At 39.9% G+C, this 16,184-nt stretch overlaps 1 protein-coding gene across 1 annotated transcript; it reads left to right on the top strand.

The window, feature by feature from the left end:
* Positions 1-12,138: 12,138 nt before the first annotated feature.
* LOC140232368 (uncharacterized) lies at positions 12,139-14,276 on the top strand. The gene has a single exon (XM_072312494.1). It carries the CDS (start codon positions 12,186-12,188, stop codon positions 13,764-13,766), a length of 1,581 nt encoding a protein of 526 aa, XP_072168595.1. The 5' UTR covers positions 12,139-12,185; the 3' UTR covers positions 13,767-14,276.
* Positions 14,277-16,184: the final 1,908 nt, after the last annotated feature.

Genomic DNA, 16,184 nt, shown 5'->3' with positions numbered 1-16,184 from the left:
ATAATATGGTATAAGGAATTTTGTATATCTATGAGTTCTTGCTTTAGTGCTAGCAGGCGGTGCCCGTAACGATTCTGTACATCACTATGTTTGTGTATGTTTTCATGTTTTGTATAATGTATTGATTTTGAACTCGTATGCCCCAAATGGGGTGATTGTGTCAATAAACCTTCAACTTTCAACAGACGAAACATGAGCTCAATACAAGCATACTTTGGGCAAGACATACAAGCATACTTTGGGCAAGACATAATATGCTTCACAGACATGGAATTCTAAAACGCGCCACAAACTCAATCCAACACACGCACACATACACGTACCCAACCGCACATACATTTTGTCTCTGCATCCCCATTTTGTTTTCCCACATATAATTATATCTTTATGAGCAAAAGTCTAGCTGTGGATATTTCATAATTGCATGCAAAATTACAGCACAGCACAGACAGAGCAATCAGACATAGTCTAGGATTCTCAATCAAAAATCATGATAACTGAACAAAATATCTGGAAAAACACGTGCACGAGTTTGACGTTTCCATTCCTGAAAATAAATATAATTTATTTTCTTAATTGTTTTATTCTTCAAAAGACGGACCCATCACCTGATTGTTCTTGATATTCATAGAGACGACTTACTGATTTTTGTTTTTAAGTCGGATTATACACAAACAGGCGACGTAAGTAATGAGAATTTTCTCAGTAACAACAAACATTTCAGTAAAACAATAGGATATATCCACTTCCCTGGGTACATCATTAAATAAATGTTTGGTACATCTCTCTAAACTTCATCTTGACAATTCCAGATGATACTCGTCGATGTTTCACGCAACGGTACAGCAGAATTAGGCAGTTGCAATGTTCCTGAAGTTTCGATGTTTTCGTGATTATCAACTGTCATTTTAATTCACAATTCATTCACAGTTATATCATAGCTGAGTCTACGCAGTCCCGTCACAGGTGTGTTCGGATGAGCTCGTGATGGACATGGAGCTACCAATCCTTCATCGTCTTCATCGTTTTCATCGTCTTCGCTGTCGAAGTCGGAGTACTCGTCGTAGGTGAGGTACCCGCTGTTGTCATCGGTACTGTCAATTTCTGTTGGATGTTTAGCAGCGTTTGGGCCCAGTCGTTCCTCGATGTCGCGAACGGTTGACATCGATAGCAGACTTTCCTCCAGTCGTTTGAAGCGGTCGTCGTTCAGACATCGTTCCGTCAGCGCCGCGTGCGTGTCCCGCTCCGAACGAGTAGGTGGTAACTCTTGTGATGTTCTCCCTGGACGGGTGGTAATGCCGTATTTTGAGTCCAAAACCTGGGGTAAGGTGAGTAGTATGCCACGCTTGTTGGTGGACTTGCCTTTGCGATGTGACGCTTTCTCGTCGTGTGACAACTTGGGGAGGAATAGACCTGCCGAGTTCGCTTTCTTTTTCAACGCCCTTTGACGAATGACTTCCGTCGGGCTGGACGGGAGACGCTGTGGACTGTACACCATCGAATTACTTGAATCCAGAAGGATGGGTGGCAAGCTGGCACATCCGGTCCTCGTACTGCTAGCCGATTTCTCTCTCGTGAGTCTCGCAGCCTCTCGCATCATCCTCGCCGACGACTCTCGAACGCGAGCGATATCCGTTGCCATGGCAACGGCCTCGCGATGTTGCTGGGCTTCGAATCTGCGCATTTGCTGATCGAGAAGGCGTTGCTCCATGGCGTTCTCGAAGAGGAAGACGCGTTTGAGTCTGCTGGGCAGCTTGCGCGGCGGCGGGGAGCCAGGGACATTGTGATTCGACGGGCTTGGTGTTCGAGTCTCGACGCCGTCGACGTCATAGTCGAAGTGGCAGTCTGTCTGGTCATTCGCAGAAAGCAGGCTGCGTAGTCTGGATGAGGTTCTCGGCGTGCTGCTCGCATCCTTTCGCTTGGTATCTCTCTCGCACTGGGTTTTCTCCTCGGGAGGTGAACGGGGTCGCTTGCCGAAGATTGAACCCCGACGAATGTCTCCTGATTCTTTCATCTCAGTACGGATTGGCAGGGGAAAAAGGAGGAGTAACGTGCTGGCTGTCGGTACAACTTTGTCGAAGTTTGTTTCAGAATATGAAGTCTAAAGCTTGTGCTCCAAAATTCAGTGGTTTGAAATCTTTCGAGAAGTCGTAAAAAATCGGTTCAGACTGTGAAGTGTTAGTAACACGTGACAGCTCCTACGGCAAACGTTGCGCAGCTGATGACACCTCTCAACTAACTTCATGTCTACATGACTTTGTACTTTATTATCCCCCTCCTAAACACACATACGCACACGCGCCCTCTTTTCTCGCCTTGTTCAATCAAGGGTATTATTCTGTTTTGGTTTCTATTTCCAGATAAAACCTTTAAATATAGAGGCGCAACACAAAGGATGCAAGCACCCTTATCCCCCGGTAATTACTGTCTTGCACGACAGGGACCATTGTGGTTTTCGTTCAGGATGTACACGAAAAAAAGACCCATTCAGCGTGACGGGAATTGCGGATGAAAGATGTGCGTCACTGCAGGCACTCGATCAGTTCTGGGCCTATCAAGATCGCTGGCTATAACTGGTCGCATAAACAAAATTGCCCCTGCTTGTTATTGGTTCTTACCCCATCAAATCCTTACATTCGTTCCTCAATAAGGTCAGAGGCATTTTGTTACACGCTGCAATGTGCAAGCTGCTGCCTTGCACAAGATATTCTGCCAGACAGTAAATGTCTCCTATGTCATTCGAAATGACGCATTTCATCGCCTTTATTCAGTTCTATTAGAATAGTACTACTCATCAAAATCACAAAGCCCGTTCGTCTGTGTCCTCGGAGACGTGAGAGATATGATGCGGTCAACATAGCGTTATCTCATCTAGAATAGTCTGTCATACAGTCAAGGAATTTTCTTCCACTTCATGTAATTACTATATTTTACTCGGTGATGGCAAAGTCTGTCTTTGAAACTTTGTTTCTAATACTTGGAATTTCACCTCCGTGACGCCACACAATGTCGTACAGATAATTTCGGCCTGTTGTGCTATACTGTATCTTATTTACCTCATCCACAATAGTCTATGATGAAATGCAGAAAATAAAGTGTTTGCTAATCATCTGTAGTAACGTTTGATATCGTGTTTGCAGAGTATGTGTACTAGTCAGTTTCTAATCCTTGATGGCCTGAAAGTCATTGATCTGTATAAACGCAGTCAATTCAGTATGCTCTACTTCTTCTCAAAAATTTCATGAGTTCTTTCTTTTTTAAGCTATTGTCATCAACAAAATGTTTTCTCAGATTTTCTTTTTCAACAAATAAATTCTTTCGCCCTTAATTACAGAATATTTCATGCACTGATATCAAAGATTAGAACACCTCTTTTCTTAATTAAAATTAAGGATGTGTGTGTGTGTGTGCGTGCGTCGTGGTACTGCTGTGCATTGTAATCATGAGCGTGTAAAGAGATGAAGTTCATTAATTCACCTGTCAGAATGAAAAGGAAAAAGAAGGAGGAACAGTGTCGTTCATTCACATTTTAATCCTTCGTTGATTCACGTTTGACATGCTTGACACCGAGCTGAGTACCCTTCTATTCATCCGATTTTCCCATCAGCTAATCTTATTCTTCCTGCTTGATTGACACTTGATTGACGAGCTGTGAAAATGGATGAGTTACGTTTCATCGATCACGATGCTGAAGAGCAGGTCATGCTAAGTCAAGTTAACAGTTTCGCAGAGACTTGAGATTGAATGGACAATGAAAACAATGACAGACAAAACGAAACAAAAGGTGGGTGTATGCGGCAAGGGATGGGGTCAGCTTATCTAAGACACCTTACACCTCAACCAGCTGCTTAAGTCAATTAAGGGCACTGGTGACACCTCCTTAGAAAGCTCTCTATTGAAAGATAATACAACCAAGAAGATCTCTTTTTCTCAGTGCTGACATCATCATCTTCTTGACAGGATGTCAATAAAACAAACGTGGACAGGGTTGAACTTGACACTGAATCCACCTCCTCAAAGATAATGATAGTTTCAAGTAAAAAGAAGTCCGAAATGCACAATGGCCGACGCCTCTCGATGTTCTATTGTTCGTTTGGTTTTTGTTTTGTTCTTCTGTGTAATGACCATTGGTAATCGCCGTTATTCAAACCTCGTTAACTGGTCATTGCATATGAAGCGTGATTGACAGTATTTGGAAGTTGTTATGAGATGCGATCAGAACTCTTGTCACACCTCGACTTTCCTGTTTTCTTTCTTTTTTCTTCCGCATACTTCTGCCCAGAAGTAATGCTCATATCGTAAAGGCTGAAGTCTCTAAATTTTTTGATACATTATTTGACAATAATGAAAAGAGTCATTTTTGTTGTTTGTTGACAGAGGGAGGTAGGCATAGTAAATTGAATACGCAGATGATACCGTTTTTCCCTTCATTTCGGCTTATTTGATTTTTTTTTTCTTAGTCAGTTTACCCTTGGATGAAAACCAAATTTCTATGGACTGGATAATTATGACTATGTTATTGCCACCCGCTCTGACATTTCCGGAGGTTACAAAAGGTTACACATTTCAATTTATTAGTTAACGTGACTTTTGTTTTAGTTTGGTCTGTATAGTAATAATGTTATTAGATGCTTATAGCGTCAGCAAATCATTCTCATGAGCTACAAGGACGATTGTGTGGTTGTAGCGCCATATCAGACGAGTTCCTTTTTGACAGTATCTTTAACACAATGTTTCAGAATAATAATTTCTTAGCCATTATTGGGGAAGAGTATAAACCCTGACATTGAATTAGGCATGCAGAAGTACAGTTCTAGAGGGAATTTTGATCTCAACTCCGAACGAACAACGTAATTACTGCTGGGGTGCATGCAGACGGTACCGTGTTGGCTTTTTAACTGTTGTCAAATATGAAGTAGTCAAATTTCTTTGATCACCTGCCCAATGTCATTGCACTTTCCATTACTAGTATATTCATTTTTCATATTCCATATATACTTTCTCTCGCACGGTGATCAAGGAGCACAAGGCAATTCTAGCATTTTGTTGTGACGTGTATTTCTATAAGGTAAACGCAAAGTATGCAGGAACGAATTGCTCGCACCCAACCTCAAAAGTTGAGATTTTACGAATTCTGCTCAGTGCAAACATTTCAGCTCGATGAATGGCATGAACAATGTCGTGGATAACACCAAGTAAGATATCTACTTGCGCTGAAAGAAATATCACAATGAATGCACTACTTCTAACCTTCCCACAGTTTTAAAATAAACCCGATTCAAATTCATGCCTTATAATGCGTTCCTGTTGGACACTGACGTTTCTTGTTCACAATCATGTGTGCTTACTCATGGTTGATAATATGAATTTAAGAGCAATTTTCCTTATTTACTTTGCGCATTTTCATAAAGCCTGATGTAAATTAATTTGTAACCTCAGATTGCGACAATTAACGCTTCAAAATGGCGGAAAAGTAGAGGGGAAAAGAGCAAACAAGAGAGAGAGAGAGAGAGAGAGAGAGTGGGGGAGGGGAGGGGGGAGGGGGAGGTGAAGAGGGTAGATGTTGATATGATCGGTATATAGCACCAGGGAGGCTCACCTCCCTGGTAGCGCTGAGCTCCGAAACAATAAATGCGAAGTGGCGGTAAGAGGTCAACGTGACTCTATCAGGAGCGTAAGCGGCGCCCTTTTTTTCATATCATCGTTTGATATCGATGCAACTTTAATGAGGTCTTGAATAGGACACCACGTGTTTAACCTTGATTAACCACTTTATCCTCGCCGAGAACAATACAACACCGCGGGGGTCACAACAGTAGATCAATCGAATGTCGGCATTATCAATAAATTCCTTCCCTCCGACTTTGGGACAAGTTCGAAAAACAATGGTCACTGACAGCGGTTACTTCCATGGTACGTCTTTGCATGGGTCAGGTTTCTCGAACACAGCACTTTGGCGATCGCAACAAGTAATATCCTCTACTTTAATTAATATCCTATTCATCTTTCTAATATTGACGTCACTCTCTCTTGCATTTCATATGATTCGTATTTATCTTCTTAGCCTCTTAGCTGGTGCCCAATACATTTTTTTTTTTTTAATACACGAAGCAATGAGGACATGACAACAAGTATTATTAATTCGGTCAAGTGTTCTCGTGTAAGAAATATGAAATATCTATTAAACAAAGTATTGCAGTTCTTTAAGGATGATAACTCCAATACTGCCATTCCATCATGGGTAATGATCCACCACCTGAGTTACCCATCAAGCGTTGCAATTATCTCTCACTTTTGTGTATTCCAACTCTTTACAGTCAGGTGATCCCATTTTACATTTTTCATTCACTTTACGTTTATGTTTCAAAGAAATCAATCCATTCATAATTATCCAACACGGCGATCAAATGATTTCCATTTGCCATTTCTGAGAACTTTGTTGGCTCAAAACACATTTATTTACGACGGGCCAAAGTACTGGAATTCACTTCCCAGTAACATTACTACAGCTCAATCTCTGAATTCCTTTAAGAATAAATTAAAATCATTTTTATTGAAACTTTATAACATCCAACAGAGTTAGTTTCCCTTTATCATCTCAGTCAAGTCATCATTCCTTTTTACATAAGTCCTTCTATTAAACTATGTCCCTGTTTGTGTTCTAAATATAACGATGTGTTTTTTTTTTCTCCTGCATTCTTACCAACATAACTACGTATAAAAAATGTTTTGCATTACATTCAATCCAGCTTGTATTTTATCACTTATTTTACATTATGAAATCCAGATTGCTTGCGTCCACGATGGCACATGCTGTAGTTCCCTCTTTTTTCTCCCCTTTTTTCCTCTTTTTTTCCTCTTTTGTTTTCCTTTCCTTTTCTCTCTTTTTCCTCTTCCCAATCATTTTGATGTCAGTTGACATCGGTTCGTTTATTGTGTTTTATATTGATGTTTTGTGTATTTTTCTGAGGGTCCCATATCGTACAAGCTTTGCTTCTTAGTGGGACCCTCCACTTCCATCCTCATCCTTAGTTGACTTGTATTATACGCTTTATGTATTTAACAAAGATGTAATCACATCTACTTTTCATTTTCATAATTTTCTTATGTACCTTTTCAAATTTTGTTCTATATCACAAATATCCCGTGTATATGCAATGTAAATAAATTTCTTTGTTCATTTTGATGGAGGTGAAAATAAAGTTGAAATTGAAAATTGAAATACGTCACTTCTCTTTTCTTATTCTTTTTTTTTTTATCTGGGTTATGATCACCTATGTCATCCCTCTGTTGTGTGAATATGGGTGACTTACATTGTATCTCATCTTTTTCTCAGTTGTATGTGTTGTAAACGTTGGAAAAATTGAGGAGAGTTTTATGCTCTCAGTCATATCTAATAAAGCTGTTAATGCGATTAGCCTGTAATTTCAAATGTTGATGTCGTATTTCGATGTGTGTGTGCGTTTTCATTGCATATTTCAAGGGTTTCTGTATATGATGTTCCTGTATGTTACTTTATCTCGTTAGTGTAACTGTTTCTTGATATCCAATATGCACGGACTTGTGGAAGAACAGCCTTTTGCTGAAGCAAACGTCCGTTTTGAAAGGAAATAAATGAGTGAATGAATGTATGAATATTGTTCATCATGTGGTCACACATTTCCACATACTTTCTATACAATTTTGCCCATGGTTTACCTTAAAGAGAAGGCCAGGAGAGTGAGAGAGATGTTTGAAAAATGATGATGACATTCAAGCAATGAATCTGATCAGCGAAAAAAGATCATCATCAAAGTTTGCGACAATGAGTAAGTTTTCATCATTTCAGTGTCAGCGCACTTCATGAAAACATCTGAAAACGTTTCTGCTTATACTCATACATAGCGCAATTTCTCCGTCTTTTAAAATTTGCCATTGGTCTGTTATCTGAAGGCGACTGAAGCTGCGCTTATGTGTCTGTGGATGTGAGTGTGCGTGCGTGTGAAATATGGTATAGTTATCAAGATATCAACACTAAGTCTTGAATGATACGTAGCAACGTTCAATAGTGATGTAGTGATACTATAATACTGAGAAAAGTTCAGTGCTGCATATCATACTCAAGTACATGGCAGTCCCATGGTCAAGACAAATCATGTATACATTGTATGGACCGTCATGTTGGGTTGAGCACTTGCGTTCGAAAACTGTAACGATTTAGACATTTTGTCTGAGTCCATGCAATGCAAAACCGTCGATCTGTACGCGAACCTCTGTCAGTCTGTTTGTTTGTCTGTCTGTCTGTCTGTCTGTCTGTCTGTCTGTCTATCAACATGTTTTTTCTTCTCTTTCTCTGTCTCTCCCCATTGCTCTTCTTTCTTTTTCCCCATCCTCTTTCTTTCACTCCCTCCATCCCTTGCTCTCTCCCTCAAGCCTCTCTCTCCCCCCAAAAGTCATCAATCAAAGTCAATGACAGAGGAGACTTCAAGTTACAATCTAAGCATTGTGCTAAGTTCGCAAACAATGAATGCTCAAAGATGTTTTAACATCATCCCAATCATCATCATCACTATCTACTATCACTATGATCAAAATAATGCAAAGTCAAATTATACTTTGCTCTTTGACACTATAAGTCGCTATTATACCATCATTGATATATTTGCTGTGGTGATTTCTAACTCCTAGCAGCAGGTATAACGCCATGTTACAGACGCAATCATACAGTATAATTATCGGAGGCAGCGAGTTATATGAGGATTTTTTTTTTTTTTGGTAATGTTAGATTTCATCATTAAATATCAGCGTTAGGGAAACAAATATTTATTCTCACGCTCAATATCAAAATGAATAATGTTATTGTTTGGTCTTTACGTCAAGCGGGGTCCGTGTATTCAAACAGAGCGCAACAAGTTTTGATTTGACGATTATTGGGACCCAAATGCGTTGTTAGCATTATCCCACAGGATGAAAGAAAGTAAACAACAAAGCTGAGGCAATATAGTTACTCATCTGAAAGGGTCGGGAGAAATCGATTCAACGTTCGAGGACAATAAACGTATGGAGATAGGGACCATAGAATCTGCGTTTGTAACCCATCGATTTCCCTTTCATGCGTTTTCAGCAGGACAGTGCGAAAACACGGTCCCGTAGATGTAAAACGGTGTTCGCCATGCGCATTGCTTTGGTTACGACAAGAGGGCATTGCTCGCCTGCGAAGAACCCGCTAGTGCTCGATGCCGCTGACCCCGTGCTTTTGCAAGTTTAAAAAAGTGAAATATTTGACATTTTTGGCTCCTTTCCAGGCATTTCTAAGTCTCAAAACAGATACGGCTTATCGTTTGATGATCTATACACGGTTTAAAAATTATGACATCAAGAACGACTTTGGACATTGGAGAGGCGTTTCGCCCTGTGTGAGGCAGCAATTTAAGACATTATCATTCGTACATGTCAGTGTAAAACATGGCCAGGGATCTGTAGATGTGAGAGGGCTGATCAGAAGTGCAGAAGACACAAATAAAATTCGAGATGGCAGAAACTGTCTTCAAGTTTCGACTGATTCTCAGTAGCAAAGAATCATCCCCTTGATGAGAGGACAACGTACTGAGGTAAGGATTTTCAGGAAATATACCCTGTGGACTGATTTAGAATATGTGTGAGAAATTCCTTAATTCCCAGTGTAAGTACGTGATGACATTGCCATAATATTATGGTTACAAATCTTTTCGATCCAAGTCTGGATTTAGGATTGAAAATCTGAAATGTCTTTCAATATTTTAGCGAAAAAAGGAAGATCAACAAGTTCTCACCGTAAGAAAATCAAAAGTAGATATAAAAGTGGTCAAGCCGAATAGAAACACGCCATGAGGGAAGTGTCCTTTACCTGCAACCTGAATGAACACTGTTGTTACTAGCACTATAGTCCAGTGTTCACTCAAGGACACCCGACATCCATGCAAGATATTTAATACATCAATTCAATCAAACCAAACCAATCATATTCTCCAGCAGAAATGCAAGTCACACCCATATTATCTAGGTTTATCCCACATTGGCGGGACTTTCTTGTAAAGTTTACTCTTTTTTTATCACAGATTCCACTCTCTCTTGCTGTTAATCATCTTCACATAACATAAAATGCTCGGCTGTTGCGACGTTACAGTGTATTGACCATTTTGAATAGATTATTTTCCTTTTTGTCATGCGCAACCGTCGAAAAGGAGCGTATATACGTGAAAGTTATGAAGTTAGGAAAAATCCTATGAAGCGTCGTCGTGCACAGACTTACAGGCTTAATCATTCTGATCTTTCATATGACCTGCCCTTCATATGATATCATGTACATTAAGTGCAAGAAAAATAAGCCCCTTATCATAATTAATGTGAACTTTCGGCATGCCGAATATGTCCTTCATCAGATAATACCACAACGTAATAGCTCTTATTATTATACAAGGGTGCGATTAGATCAACAGCAGGCGGCGGGGACAACGCCCTGTAGGCATTAGGTGACATTTTTCAGAGAAAAATGCAGGTATCCTGTAGTGTAGATATACTGGGTTCTCTTATCGTATTGTAGGTCGTCTTGGCGGGTGACTCTTCGGCATGGACGATTAGTTATGGTCCAGTGAAGCGATGTCTTTAAAAATCTCATAAAACCTTGCTTATAAAACAAGAAATTACCGACCACGTCTGTAAACACCGTTTGTAACTGTAGACTGTTGTTGCTGTTCTATTTCAAAACAGTTTCCTATATTCCACATCTCCCAGAGATACAACTGAAAAAAACAAACAAACATAGTTCTGTTCATTCAGCACGTCATGTTATAACATTTCTGATAAGACAATGGCAAAGAAGCAGAAACTACCATCAAACAAAGAAAAAAAGATAGAGGAAAGAAAATATATTTCGAATGAGAATACCGTGTGACCCTCAAACAAAACAATGAGAATACCGTGTGACCCTCAAACAAAACAATGATTTTATCTATGTTACAGAAACGAATGAGATTTGAAAAGAAAATGGGAAACAACTAGCCTTGATCCTAACCACATTCATGATCTTGAAAAGGAGATACCATTCTTGGTATGCAATCATCGAAGCAATGTCTTCCTCGCGTCGAATCTTAGAGAGAATTTTATTTCCGCTTTGTTGTTACGTGCCTTGAACCTTGTAGGAAAATCATTGTCCGCTACCTTTTCAGCTTCCGATTCACTGTTGTAATATTTTCATCATTTATAATTCGCAGTGTTCAATTGCTATGTCAATCCACTTTATTTCAATTCAGTGCATGGTCTTACAACGACTCATAATAATGATGTACGACAAAAAAAAAGAAAAGAAAGAAAGATCACATTTCCCCAAAAGAGCCATACAAAGCATGAAACAGATACATCAAGAGCAATATATATCATTCATAAGTATAATGAAGCAAATATCTTGAAAACAGAAATTAGATTAATGTAATTTTGTATTAAAGCTCATCAAAGTTGTATGGGCAAACAGGGTTTCAACATGTTCATGATAGAAATAAAAGTTCTTCCAGGCATTCAGAAGAGCCAAGACAGTGTTGCCCAAGCGAGACAACTGGGATTTGTGCATGCAAGGCAGACGAAATCATTTTCCTTACATAGTATTAACATGTTTCGCGATCTTCATCAAAAACGTGCAACGCAGAAGTCTGTCTTTTTTTTGACACATCACATTGTTGTTCTTCAAATTTACTGATCCCAAGCAAGTAGATAAAAAGAGGATATACTAGTATTAAAGTTGAATAATCATGATAAAATGAAGCGTTTTAGATGACTGAAATGAATATTAGTACTTGTAAAGCCTTTCTATTGCATTACATTGTGTAAATATGTCCTGCCTTTGTGATTATGCGCGTTTACATAAAAATGTCATAAACATACGATTGATGTTTACCAATTACATACGAATTTCAAGAGATTCAGGCGATTGTTTCATGAGTTATTTACTTGTTTTCATCTCTTGCAGATTACTGAGGATCGATGAACAGAAAGAGAGAGAAAGAAAAGGAGCTCGGCTAACTTCAAATTGACCTTGAGAGGCTATACAATATGTCTATCGATTGCATCGCGGCGTGACCTGTTGCCATGTCTGACTTCTGAGAAAGACTGATGCTGTATGAAGACATGTTACTGAGCTAAAGAACTGGATTTTTCCGTGTGCGATATCCAAGATGGAAATAATGCCGGCGACGCTGTTGGCAACCAACCCGTTCTGTAAGCCGATTCGCATCCCGCTGTCGACGGCGGAGCGAACCGTCAACCACGTGAGTTGGAAGAAGCAGTTTCGGCTTCCGTCGTCGTCGTCGATAGGGCGCCGATGCGTGGTCGCCCCGGAACAGTCGGACGAGGAGGAGAGCTGTCGACAGCTCCGTCATCATTCCAATCACAGTCGTCATCGAGATCGACGGGCTGAGTTTCGACCGCTGGGTAGCATGAGCGAGAAGCAGCTCATGCGGCTTACGATGTCGGCAAACGAGGAGTTGGAGCGGGTCAGGAAAGATGCGGGCATCATCACACCGCCAAAAATGGCGCAGACTATGCCAGCTCTCGAAGACGAACTCCAGTTGCCAAAAATCACGAAAACTCGTCAAAAAGCAGTACCACCAGCATCAGCCTCTCCATCGAAGAAGGGGGATAGAGAAAAGCAGAAGATTAATGGTGACGTAAAGGGTAAAGAGGGAGAAAAGGAGAAGGGGGACGAGAAAGGATCAGTGAAGGAAAGAGCAAAGACAGGTGGTTTTCGGAGGACGGGAGGAACCGGATATAGCAGGGTGGATTTGGTGAAGAATATACAGAAACACAAACGTTCGTTGACGGCTTCAGTGCTACAGAGAAAGAGCGCCAAAGTGGAGAGGAGGCAGCGATGCACCGCCTCGAAAGTGGACTCCGTGTGCTGGGGTGACACAGAGGGGATGATCAAGGGGAAAGGGAGTGTAACATGTGGTTCTAGCACTGCCTCGAACTGCAGTGACGAGGATTCGGACAGGCAGCACACAAAATCTCCCATCAAGGAGAAGTGGGCCTGTGACGAGGAGGAACTCGTCGCGAGGCAGTGTAAATCCGCCTTCCGCCGTCTGCCGCAGGTTGATGAGAAAAGGACAAAAACTGACGAGGATTTGAGCACGGCAGCTTTAGAAGACGTCATCTTGGCACGAATGGAAGGCGAGGGGAAGAACGATCGGGAGTCCGGCGACAGCGAAGAGCGAGTCCCATGGGAAGGCGAAGAGAGAGGCTACTGTGCGGAGGTCAGTGGTCTGTTGACCAGACCAACAACATCGGCCAAGGACCGCGACGATGGCTGCCTATCAAGAAGCGAAATTTCGACGCCGGAACTATCGGAGGGGGCACTGAGCAACGACGAGGGAGATCGTCCCACTCATTCGGCCAAGAGAAAGCTTGATATCTTCAAGCATAGTAGCGCGGTGATCAAAGACATGAACGGGTCATTGTCGAACAAGAACCTTGAGCTGAGGGAGAACATTACCGAAAGCGTGATGAAGAAATTACAACCGCCCCATCCTCATGTCATATGGCCAGACAATCGTTTCAAAACACCCAACACCGTGTTCGTCTACGGCAGTCCATCGCGTTTGGCACCCGTCATCGTCCCGTCACACAGTGTTGACTGTCCGCTCTGTAACGTCTACACGCCATCTGCCTTTGGAGAAATTTGTCCACCGAACAGTCCAACACACTTTCTAAAGAAAGACTTCGGATTCTATCCTGTGGAAAGATTTTACTCGGACTTTTGATGAAAGATTATTTCGGAATTCAATTCATGAAATTTCCAATGTTACAACAAAATTGATGACACATACCACTTCACCACCACAGCTGCTACTTATTCAGGACAAGGGATATTTCCCATTCACAAGAATAACACTTTCTAGTCCTTGTAAAAGTTAAAGTTGTAAACATTTCTTAAGCAACATTTTTGACCTGATATTGTCCTTTGATTGATTATCTTAATCTGAATACTAGGATGTAGCTATTTATTCGATAACTGACTGAAAGTGAGAACGGATAATTGTGAAATCGTCGCAGTCGATTATTATTTTTTCGTCTCTATTTTGTGAGAACTGTCATCACGATAAATGAATGAAAATACACAGTTTTTTTTTTACTTTAAACCATTGAGTGTCAAATATATAAACATAGACTGTTTTTTGTCTTTTTTCATTTTGTAAGAATTATCATCACGATTAATAAATGAAGATATGCATTCTTTTAAGTTAAAACCCTAAAGTGTTTAATATAATGATTATAACATATGACTGAATTTGTGAAAACAGCACGATTTGATGTGTGTGTGAACGCGATGACACAATTTTAATCTATGCAGCATATAATCACCTTTTGTAAGCCGATATTTTGATGACAAGGCATCATCTTTCTAAAAACTTTGTGGAATTCCTTGACTAGGGTTTGATCACAGCACTCTTGCATCACTTGGTGTGACAAGACCATGCTTTTTATTTTTGATTTTGATAATCTATAATGTGACTGAAAATATGGTGCGGAACCCCAGTCATCGATGTACAACGATGTAAGTGCAAACTTGCTACGTCAAAATACCATGTCAAGTGGCGTGACAATTTTACGCCGGATCCGTTTGAGAGTACTTCGTAATCATTTGCCAAATAAAGCTAACATTGCTCTGAATATTACAATTAAGAATTTAAGTATCTACTTCTGCACTTCTTGTAATGTTGACAATAATGATGGTAATGATGGTAGTATCATCACTTTTATCTTGAACATGTTTACCTGTACTTCTACTACTACTTCTGCTTATACTGCTTTTTTCACTATTATATAGACTTTCTATATACAGATCGCTTTCTTTTCAGCCTATAAATTCTGGAGAGCAGTTTGCATTCTTCCTGAAAAGATATATCATAAATGATATTTTCATCTTCTCATTTTATCAAAATTATCACAATTATTGCACTCATGCCAACAGTGATTTGAAATACTTGTCTGTGTTTAGAAATATCACCACAGTCATGTGTAATGGTTCACTCTTTCTGCGCCAGGGACTTTGGACCGTGTGTAAAAATGCTATGTGACTTTCTATGGCAATCAACATTGAAGGCACGAAAAGGATTAAGGTGAAATTCCACTCAATGTTCAAGGTGATTCAGTTAGATAAGTAGAAGTAAACTAGAAGAACAGAATTATAGAAGTTTTATTCAAATTTTTTTATCAAAATTATCAAACGTATTCTTCAAGATCCACATGCTTTCACAAAAGAGTGATATTGCGCAGCTTGGATGAAAAATCTTGTATCTCAGATTTTGGTAAAAATCACTTTATTTTTCAAGTAATTTCCAGGTGATCAGTTCAGTGGTTTCCTATCCAAATAATCCTAGCTGTCTTACCCCTCCCCTCTCCCACCCCCCCCCCCAAAAAATAAATAAATAAAAGATAAAAAATAAAGCCAACATGGCATGTCAAGGAAAAGGCGATCCCATTTTTCATAATGCTTTGGCTGCCATGTTTTTTTTTCGCTCCCTGAACATTTGACTTAACAAAAAATAGGTTTTGTCATCCTGGTCGAAACCACATGTAATGTACAAATTAGAGGAGGGATGATGTAATCTCTTCATGATTGTGTCTACCACTGACCTACACACAATTCTTTACTGTCTTTATTTTATCTTATTTTTTACGAGGATCTAAGCAGAAACACTTAAAAAGATATCATCCATATATCATTGCAGCTACAACATCATCCACTATGATGTCCTTGATTTGATGAGAACAATTTTGTACAAGCAAATGGAAGAGTTGTAAGGTGGTGAGGTCATCATCTCATAATGACGTCACTATGTGGCTGCAACAATATTATCACTGTTCCTTGAAAACATGTGGGAATTTACAGATTCACATGAACATTTATTTTTTACTTTATGCTCGATTCCAATGAAACTTATATCATTTCACCTTTAAATTTATACGTTGAATATGGGAACAAAGTCAGAATGAAATGCCACATAAAGTCCTCCGGATGCAGTTTTCACCAACATATACCGTTTAAAGAACTCGTTGAAATTAATGGTTGGTGGTGAATGTAAGCAATAACTGCCGAGTCTCAAACTCAAAGTATACGATTATAACCGGCTAACATTAAGTGTTTCAGTATACAGACAAATTCGAAATGTCTCAGC

The sequence above is a fragment of the Diadema setosum genome, chromosome 8, assembly GCF_964275005.1.
Source record: "Diadema setosum chromosome 8, eeDiaSeto1, whole genome shotgun sequence".
Taxonomy (NCBI): Eukaryota; Metazoa; Echinodermata; class Echinoidea; order Diadematoida; family Diadematidae; genus Diadema; species Diadema setosum.
Note: the sequence above shows the minus strand (reverse complement) of the source record. Positions and strands in the feature narration are given on the sequence as shown.

Coding starts and splice junctions, on each gene's coding strand:
- LOC140232368 (XM_072312494.1), top strand. CDS start 12,186: ATGGAAATAATGCCGGCGACGCTGTTGGCAACCAACCCGTTCTGTAAG.